The 11,121-nt window shown below is 37.6% G+C and overlaps 1 protein-coding gene across 1 annotated transcript in view; it reads left to right on the forward strand.

Moving 5' to 3' along the window:
- Positions 1–10,685, forward strand: part of LOC148442587 (uncharacterized) — a 113,913-nt gene extending 103,228 nt beyond the window's left edge. Inside the window, exon 7 of the mRNA XM_088463777.1 lies at positions 9,704–10,685. Within this exon, the coding sequence (XP_088319903.1) occupies positions 9,704–10,493 (790 nt within the window). The 3' untranslated portion in view covers positions 10,494–10,685. The remainder of the gene's footprint in view (positions 1–9,703) is intronic.
- Positions 10,686–11,121: the final 436 nt, after the last annotated feature.

Below are 11,121 nucleotides of genomic sequence, written 5' to 3' on the forward strand. Positions count from 1 at the left end.
TTTTTTTTGTTCCTACAGTATTATTAACCTGAATAACATTAATTTCCACTATTTTCCAGTCAATTTTGAACACCTCACAGCTCACAATATTGTACAGAAAAAATTATTCGGAGAAAACACTGGCGCGTTCTAATGTTGAGCAGCCAACTTATGAGACCCACTGTCTCCACCAAAAACAGTAAATAAAAAATCAAACAATATAATAGAGTTGGTCACATAAATAAGGCGCTGATCAGATGTTTCATACAAATGAATACAAGATTAATATAAAAACAAAAGTCTTTGGGATATCTTTCTATATGTCCATATTCATATGTTCCTTTCAGACGAAAATTCTGTATTTCTCTTCCAAATATACATGAAAAAAAGAGAGAGAAAATACTATATAGTGTAGTATTTAGGTAAATTTAATGACATATATACATATAACATAGGGAATATAATTTCCACAGCAATAACATAAGTGACACAACAATGGTTTATTCTGAGATCACCCAGAAAAAAAAGTATAAATTGGAACCGTACCGTATGTGGCACCAAGACTAGGTGCTTCTTAGAGAGCGTTATTGGGGAGTCTTCCGGATAGACTGCCCAAAATCCCTTTAAGTCTCTGGCTTCACTCGCCCCACACGGTAAAGGATTCCACCAGCAGATAGATCCCAGCTTCGAGTAAAAGAATACTCTTCTTCAAGGCTGTATGGGATCTATGGCTGGGCCATCTGCTTTTTAAAGGTCCAATGACCCGGAAGTGAAACACACTCCATTTCCTGAATACATCGTGCAATACATCTGAAAAAAATCAAAAAACCACTCATTCTTATACCCAAATATATAAAATCATTTAATTATTAAGAGATATATTGTCTCAAAGGAATAAATAAACGGAATAAAAATAGAATAAGAATTGAATAAAAATTTATAAGACTGTGGATTCCCCGAAACCATAGAGCCGCAGTCCTCCATTGAGAGAGTGAAAAAACCACCTCCTTAGAGGTCCACTGTCAGGTGTATCCCATTATTTATAAACAAAAAACCTTAGTTCCAGCTCATCTACCGGAAGTCTCCGCTCGGAGTTCATGCCCCCGTGCGGCCACGTGTCTCCAAACCTAAACATGCAGACACGCGGTATACAAACACTTCCGGTGACACATCGGAAGTATCCACTCCACCAATAATAAGGAGGCACAAGGAGAGGTACACTCTATTCCTTCATTATGCAGCTCTCTTTCCGCGATCCACTTCCGGATATATACAATGCGGTTACCCTGGTTACGCAAACTTATGATCCAGCTATCTGAAATATACAGGGTCCAATCACGTGACACAAGTTAATACACGTGACACAGAATATACAAGGTCCGATCACGTGACACAAATTCATATAAAAAGTTCCTAAAAAATATATATATAAGAATGAGTGGTATTCATAACACTCTATAGATAATATACACATTCCATCCTAAAATATTTTAAAAAACAAGAGATATATTAATAATGCTCCATTAAAAAATTATTATAAAAACCACTTCAATTCAAACTCTTTATTAAGACCCATAGGTACAATAGTATTTAATTTAAAAATCCATGACATTTCTGCCTTGGCTAAAATCCTCTCTATATCTCTATCTTTCCATGAAGCCCTCACACTCTGAATCCCCAGGAACAACTCTGTCATTTATTCGACACTGATGCTTCATTTTGAAATGGTTGGAGAGATTATGTGTCTCCAAACCTTTCTTAATATTCCTGGAGTGTTCAGATAATCTCGTTTTCAGTGCCCTGGAAGTACGTCCTACATAAAATAGACCACAGGAACATTTTATTAAATATATAACATTACTTGTATGACAAGTAATGAAGTTATGAATTTTGCACTCTTTCCCATTAACTGAAAAATTGACAAATTTAGAAACGGAACTTGGTACCGCTTTGCAGAAAGTACATGTGCCACATCTGTGGAAACCTTGTGTTCTCACCGGATTAGAGGCTTCATAATCTAAGGCACTTCTAACTAAATGAGTTTTCAAATTAGGGGCCTTTCTGTATATGAACTTTGGTTTATTGGGAATCAACTCCGGATCCATTTTTAAAAGATGCCAATGTTTATTAATAATATCTTCAATTTTCTTGTGATTCGAACAGAAAGTGGTCATAAAGGAGAAATCCTATTCATTCCCACTGCACCTTGAGCCATCCTTGGGTGCCAATAATACATTTCTATCCATTTGAGACACCTCTATTATTTTCTAACTGAGATTTATTATCGGTTTTATCCAAAAACAGGTCAGTCGGGACCTACATATACTTACCCCAATAGATATGGTCCATTGAATGAGGAATATACCCCTAAACCTCGTTTTTTAGAGAGAAGGAACAGAACCTACCGTCCCCGATAAAAAAGAAAAGGAAAAGGAGAGGAAATAGAAATAGAAAGAAGATTAATAAAAGGAGGAACAAGAGATCAACTGAAAAAACCCTTGATGATGGTAGTATATCTACACTTAAGGGGACAAAATTTTTTAATATGAGCACGAGAATACTCACAGACTCAGAGACGAGTTTATTAAATAAAGGTCTTAAATTTGCACCGACAAAGAATCAAAACCCTTTTGAGACGTTTATAGATACACATAAGTTTGTACGGAAATTGACTCTAAAAAATTTTTTTGCTTCACAAAAAAAACGAAATAAGTGCAGAAAATTCAGAATCTAACAAATTCACTAAGAAATCTTCATTTTATCCCGCACATGTTAAAGGGAATTTTATCGATTGCTTCCAAAAGCTGGTAATAGAAGATCTGAATAAATTAAAGGAAGACAAAGTGAAAAACTATAATCTTACAAGAAATGAGAAAGTGGCAATTAAATCATTAAAACAAGATAAGAGTATAATTATCAAACCATGCGATAAAGGGGGAAGAGTTGCAATTATGGATCGAGATGGATATACAAAAGAGATCTATAGACAAATTAGAGTTGGAATCACTTATCAGAAATTAAATAATGATCCAATACAGAGGATCAAAGGAGGTTTCCTAAATTTTTGAATAAACATCTGGATAGAGGAACCATTTCAAAATGGGAATATGGTTTTCTATTTATTGAATATCCAAATACTCCGACAATATATATCCTGCCAAAAGTTTTCACAAGAGTACTACGGCCCCACCAGGGCGGCCTATTTTGGCAGGAGTAGGTGGTATCACAACAAACCTTTCAGAAATGATAGATTATTATTTACAACCTTTAGTAGTTCAGAATAAATCTTATATTAAGGATACCACTAACATCATTAATAAACTGAATGAAGTAGAATGGGATGATTCAATGTTTTTGATAACAGGAGATGTGACATCTTTATATACCATTATCTCCCATATAAAGGGTTTGGAATCGGTACGTTGGTTTTTGGACAAGTCTGAGTATTCAGAAGACTTAAAGAATTTTATAGTTGAGGGAATAGAATTTATCCTCCAATAATAATTATTTTTTCTTTGAAGGTGATTATTATTTGCAAAAAATCGGTACCGCAATGGGGACCAAGTTCGTGCCCAGCTACGCCAATCTCTTCATGGCATATTGGGAACAGAGGATGATTTGGGATAGTAGCTGGGCGCGAAACTTGGTCATATGGTACAGATATATAGATGACGTATTATTTATCTGGAACGGCACCGAAGAGAATCTTAACAGTTTCTGTGATTTTTTGAATGTCAATGATGAAAATGTTGTTCTTACATTTGATGTGAGTAGGGAGAGCGTAAATTTTTTAGATTTGACAGTATATATTAATGAAGATAGAATAAATACCAAGGGTTACATTAAACCCACTGACTCACAGAATTATATCAATAAGAAGAGTTTACATCATATCAATTGGTTAAAAGGGATACCCAAGAGCCAATTTATACGTTTGAAGAGAAACTGCAGTAATGAAGATGACTTTAGACTACAAAGTGAGAGTATGAGTCACAGATTTCTGCAACAAGGTTATGATAAATCTCAGTTAGAAAATAATAGAGAAGAGGTGTCTCGAATGGATAAAAATGTATTATTGGCACCCAAGGATGGCTCAAGGTGCAGTGGGAATGAATATGATTTCTCCTTTATGACCACTTTCTGTTCGAATCACAAGAAAATTGAAGATATTATTAATAAACATTGGCATCTTTTAAAAATGGATCCGGTATTAAAAGAGTTGATTCCCAATAAACCGAAGTTCATATACAGAAAGGCCCCTAATTTGAAAACTCATTTAGTTAGAAGTGCCTTAGATTATGAAGCCTCTAATCCGGTGAGAACACAAGGTTTCCACAGATGGGGCACATGTACTTTCTGCAAAGCGGTACCAAGTTCCGTTTCTAAATTTGTCAATTTTTCAGTTAATGGGAAAGAGAGGAAAATTCATAACTTCATTACTTGTCATACAAGTAATGTTATATATTTAATAAAATGTTCCTGTGGTCTATTTTATGTAGGACGTACTTCCAGGGCACTGAAAACGAGATTATCTGAACACTCCAGGAATATTAAGAAAGGTTTGGAGACACATAATCTCTCCAACCATTTCAGAATGAAGCATCAGTGTCGAATAAATGACATAAAGTTGTTCCTGGGGATTCAGAGTGTGAGGGCTTCATGGAAAGATAGAGATATAGAGAGAATTTTAGCCAAGGCAGAAATGTCATGGATTTTTAAATTAAATACTATTGTACCTATGGGTCTTAATAAAGAGTTTGAATTGAAGTGGTTTTTATAATAATTTTTTAATGGAGCATTATTAATATATCTCTTGTTTTTATTGTTTTTTAAAATATTTTAGGATGGAATGTGTATATTATCTATAGAGTGTTATGAATACCACTCATTCTTATATATATATTTTTTAGGAACTTTTTATATGAATTTGTGTCACGTGATCGGACCTTGTATATTCTGTGTCACGTGTATTAACTTGTGTCACGTGATCGGACCCTATATCACGTGATTGGACCCTGTATATTTCAGATAGCTGGATCATAAGTTTGCGTAACCAGGGTGACCGCATTGTATATATCCGGAAGTGGATCGCGGAAAGAGAGCTGCATAATGAAGGAATAGAGTGTACATCTCCTTGTGCCTCCTTATTATTGGTAGAGTGGATACTTCCGATGTGTCACCGGAAGTATTCGTATACCGCGTGTCTGCATGTTTATGTTTGGAGACACGTGGCCGCACGGGGGCATGAACTCCGAGCGGAGACTTCCGGTAGATGAGCTGGAACTAAGGTTTTTTGTTTATAAATAATGGGATACACCTGAGAGTGGACCTCTAAGGAGGTGGTTTTTTCACTCTCTCAGTGGAGGACTGCGGCTCTACGGTTTCGGGGAATCCACAGTCTTATAAATTTGTATTCAATTCTTATTCTATTTTTATTCCGTTTATTTATTCCTTTGAGACAATATATCTCTTAATAAATAAATGATTTTATATATTTGGGTATAAGAATGAGTGGTTTTTTGAGTTTTATTCAGATGTATTGCACGATGTATTCAGGAAATGGAGTGTGTTTCACTTCCGGGTCATTGGACCTTTAAAAAGCAGATGGTCCAGCCATAGATCCCATACAGCCTTGAAGAAGAGTATTCTTTTACTCCAAATGCGTTGGCAGCTGGGATCTATCTGCTGGTGGAATCCTTTACCGTGTGGGGCGAGTGAAGCCAAAGACTTAAAGGGATTTTGGGCAGTCTATCCGGAAGACTCCCCAATAACGCTCCCTAAGAAGCACCTAGTTTTGGTGCCACATACGGTACGGTTCCAATTTATACTTTTTTTTCTGGGTGATCTCAGAATAAACCATTGTTGTGTCATTTATGTTATTGCTGTGGAAATTATATTCCCTATGTTATATGTATATATGTCATTAAATTTACCTAAATACTGCACTATATATAGTATTTTCTCTCTCTTTTTTTCATGTATATTTGGAAGAGAAATACTGAATTTTCGTCTGAAAGGAACATATGAATATGGACATATAGAAAGATATCCCAAAGACTTTTGTTTTTATATTAATCTTGTATTAATTTGTATGAAACATCTGATCAGCGCCTTATTTATGTGACCAACTCTATTATATTGCTCACAATATTGGTTTCATCCGGTTTAGGCCCAAAATTTGCACCAAGCTAGCTGGCTGACTAAGCTTAACGGCAGCAGTGGTCTGCACAAACACGTGGCAGTTCAACTTCCAACATGGCACATAAGGAAACATGTTTTCATTAATCAAGAGGCAGGGAAAGGAAGTTTTGATTAGTAGTAAATTTAATTTCATTATTTGATTCCAAAGAAAATTTATGAGAGAGGAGGGGGGGCATTTACAAAAAATATTTTACTCATTCACATCAGTCCTTACCCCAGAAGAATCCTTGAGTGCTATGCCTGCTGCTGCTGGGAGTGGATTTTCATCCCAGAAGGACCAGGAAGACTACTAGAAGTACTTTAAAAAAAAATTAACTCTTAAACAATCCTTTGCAAGGGGGAGCAAGTATGACAGCAGTCACCCAGTTGCACAGCGGATCACTGATGCCTTAACATTATGCTGGTATTAGATGTGGTCCAATGTGATGCAGATTAATCAACACAACAGTTTTTTTCGTCTTGTGCCCAGACATGACAATGGTCTTTTCCTTATAATGGGCAACAACTGTTTTATCCACTGGTGCCTGATTTACACAAACAACATCCTCATCAACAACATCCTTATTAGCGTCAGCTACACAAATATCCTGCTCATCTTGGTGCACTTACACAGAAGCATCCGCGATTTCTATGTTGGCATGTTCACTTGTGCTTACATCATCATGAGAGGCAGAACCACCAGTCATAAATAAAGGCCAAGGCCTTAGCCTTTCCTTGCCACTTGATGTGGTGAAACTGTCTTTCTGCAGCGAACTTTCCCTTTGATGTTTTTTTTTCTTGACCACTGTAAAAGATTGGTTCTTGATTTTAGATGCCCTTACTTAAGACCTCTATGCCCTTGGGCATCAGCTTTAGTAGATGATGTAGATGGACTAGTATCATCATGACTGGTGGCACTGGCAGAAGCCCCAGCACTAGTATGTGGTTCCTGCTCTCCTCTCAAGTCTCAACTGATCGTTCTCGATCTCAACAATCATGAATGAAGTGGGGGGTACAGCACACATGCCATTTGTACTAATTTTCAATATTACACTGTGGTATCAATGACCTACAGTGTCACAAGATTTTTTATGAATAAGAAAAGAATAACACACTGTGCTGCCACTTAGTGTCACAGGATTATGAATAAGAATAACACACTGCGCTACCACTTTCAGTGTCACAGGATTTTTTTATGAATAAGAAAAGAACACACTGATCTGCCACTTACAGTGATATCATTGTTTTATATATTACACGTTATTTAGCAATTTGTTCTCGTCTTGTAGTCAGCGTGTAGACTGATCATTTATTCACGATTGTGGAAAGAAGTGAAAAGTTGAATATTAGACTGCGTTACCACTTACAGTGTAAAAAAATTATTTGCGTAAAACACTGCGCTACGACTTAGTGTGACAATATTTTTTATGAATAAGAATAACACACTGCGCTATGACTTGCAGTGTCACAATAATTGGATGATAAACTGCAGTCTGGCCGGCAGTGTCACCAAACAATAATAGCACAGCTAAGTTGCTAACGCTCCCAAAAAAAACCACTTTTATTTTTTTTGACACTGCTGAAGAGCACCCCTGAATGAGGCAACAGCCCCTTGATGAACAACACGGACACAACCCCTTTATGGACAATAAAGCACCCCTGACGAGTGCGGACAGATCACCTGCAGAGTCACAAATACGTGGACGATAAACTGCGGCAGTGTCACGAACAATAATAGTGCAGCTAAGTTGCTAACGCATGCGCACACAAAAAAAAATGAAAAAAAGGACAACACAGCACCCCTTTATGGACTGTAGCCCTAGCCTGATGGACAGGACAACAACACAGCAGCAGCCACAGTTAATTGACAGGACAAGTGACACAACAGCTGCAGCACCCACTGAAGGAAGCCCCCTTTATATACTGCAGGCTAAGTCCCTTTATGGACAACACAGCAGCAGTCTTCAGCCCAAGACCCCGACTGGGCACACACACTGAGTGACTGACTAGTACTACAGTTCTGTTAGCTTCTCTCCACAGCTGGAGTGAAAATGGTCCATATCGCGGGGACCTTTATATAATCCAAAATCCGCGAGAATCCAACAGCGGGAGGATGTCGTGTTTGCCTAGTTTTCTGATCCGACTAACATTAAGTTCGGGTGGCTCCAGTTCTCGGAGAACTGGACCGGCTCATCTCTAGTCAAAACACACTGCCCTGTGAGCCACATGTTTGTAGAAGCCTGCACAGATCAGTGATATCCGTGCCAGCTTCTGTATATATAATATAAGAAAAAAAAGCGTTGTGGGGATGCCCTCCAAAAGCATAACCATCACCGGGCTTTTTGAGCCACTCACAGTTCAGGAAATACAGGGGAAAAATGACATGGGGGTTCCCCTGTATTTCTATGGGAAACACCACGACTCCGCCATAATTTGGCAAGTACTGTTCTTAAAGTACAGTGCAACTGTCCGTGGGCATGGGTAATTTATTTATTTTTTATTTTGCAAAATCCTGGAATGCCTACATGGAGAAGAGGACCGACTTTAGAATCTCTAATTGTCAACATTCCGGGACCAGTAGTCCTACTGTAACGGACTATATTCTATTTTTACACATACTTGCACCAAAGGTACTAGGGGTGTGGGGAATAACTCGGGGCTCTCAGCCTGGGGTATACTTGGGAAGGGGTACCCCTTTTTAGGGGTGGGCCTACTTCCCATGGAATCCTAGTCCTAAGCTGGGAATCGTGTCCCCTTGCATTGTCATTAACCCCCAGATAGTTAGAGCTGATTGATGGTAATACAGGAGACCCCTATGTATTTTCACTGTATTTGCTAAACTGGACTGGCACAAGAGCCCGATGCTGATTCATTGAAATATGGGGGACCCTCAAGCTGGTTTTTCCCCAATGTTTCCTAAACCAGGACTGGCTCAAAAAGTGTTTGTTGGTGCATTTTATATGTAATATCCTAATGTTAGAGAATATTAATATTGATTAATTACATGCCCAGTTCTCACCTCTTTTTAATTGAGTGCAGTTTGATTGTTTTTTTTATAAACCCTGCTATATGCATAGGGCAACTTACAAAGTCAGTAATGAGTTATACATTGTACCTTAATTCTTCAATATATCTATTTGGTGGTAATTCTAGTACTTTTATTGGGCAAAGTAAAACTTGTCATACTGGAAACATTCATATTACCATATATTTTATTTCCAGCACATGGATGTAACAGCAGGAATGTCTCAGAGGAATTTCCCATGCTCCCTCCAGATTGTGAAATAGAAGGCAACGACATCACAGGAGATTCCCCACGAGAAAGCCCCATTATACACCCAGTACATCACCGTGCAGATGTATCATGTAATCCCTCTACTCATGGGGAATGTTCCCATGATAACTCTGATATTGGAACTTCTAGTACAGATATAATATTTCCTTCTACCACAGGGAAAGCTAAGGCAGGAGATATGTCATTTCCATGCTCTGAGTGTGGGAAATGGTTTACATACAAATCAGATCTTGTTAGACATCAGAGAAGTCACACAGGTGAGAAACCATTTCCATGCTCTGAGTGTGGGAAATGGTTTACAAACAAATCAGATCTTGTTCGACATCAGAGAAGTCACACAGGTGAGAGGCCATTTCCATGTTCTGAGTGTGGGAATTGTTTTGCACAAAAATCAGACCTTGTTACACATCAGAGAAGTCACACAGGTGAAAAACTATTTCCATGTTCTGAGTGCGGGAAATGTTTTATAACTAAATCACATCTTGTTAGACATCAGAGAACTCATACAGGTGAGAAACCATTTCCATGCCCTGAGTGTGGGAAATGTTTTACACAGAAATCAGCTCTTGTTACACATCAGAGATGTCACGCAGGTCAGAAACCATTTCCATGCTCTGAGTGTGGGAAATGGTTTACAGTGAAATCAGACCTTTTTACACATCAGAGATGTCACACAGGGGATAAACCATTTCCATGTTCTGAGTGCGGGAAATGTTTTACAAAGAAATCAAATGTTATTACACATCAGAGAACTCACACAGGTGAGAGGCCATTTCCATGCTCTGAGTGTGGGAAATGGTTTATAAAGAAATCACATCTTGTTACACATCAGAGAACTCATACAGGTGAGAAACCATTTCCATGTTCTGAGTGTGGGAGATGTTTTACAGAGAAATCAGACCTTGTTACACATCAGAGAACTCACACAGGTGAAAAACCATTTCCATGTTCTGAGTGTGGGAAATGTTTTAGAAACAAATCATATCTTGTTAAACATCAGAAAATGCACAGGAGAAATGCAATATCTATAAACTGGTAAATCTAAATTGGAGTTGTTACAATATTCTAAATATTGAAAAAGTGAGAAATGTTATTTACAGAAATGTTGTACACATAAATCAAACAATAAAAGATGCCAGTAAGAAAATGTATACTTCTCTATGTAGTCAGCTACCTTTTGGGATACCAGTGTAGGCCTGATGGACATGCACTATATGTAAGCGATAGGTGCAATTGTATGCACTGTGGAAAATGTATTAAAAACACTTTTATTAAAAATGTATTTATGGAGTTTTTCAAGAAAAACAAACATCATAATGGCAACAAAGCCAACACAACAAATAAGAAATATGAACCTAAACAAGAACCATACAGATTACATGACGGTGCATAAAGAACCGAAAGTCCTACTTAAAACAGGAAGAGAAGGACATATTATCCATCTCCAAAGAGCCATGAAAAATTAAACAAGACTAATATGGACTGTAGAAAATGCACTAAGAGGGTTGGATATGGCTGGGACATACCCCACTCACATAAATAATGGGAATAATATAAATCAGTCACAGTTATTTCTATTGATCAATGTAAATATGATAAATCATAAGTCACATTGGGAAGAGAGAATTTGCCGATATAAATACCAGCTGGTAGATCCAAGGAGGTAT

This window comes from Taudactylus pleione, unplaced genomic scaffold (genome assembly GCF_031769625.1).
Source record: "Taudactylus pleione unplaced genomic scaffold, aTauple2 ptg001443l, whole genome shotgun sequence".
Taxonomy (NCBI): Eukaryota; Metazoa; Chordata; class Amphibia; order Anura; family Myobatrachidae; genus Taudactylus; species Taudactylus pleione.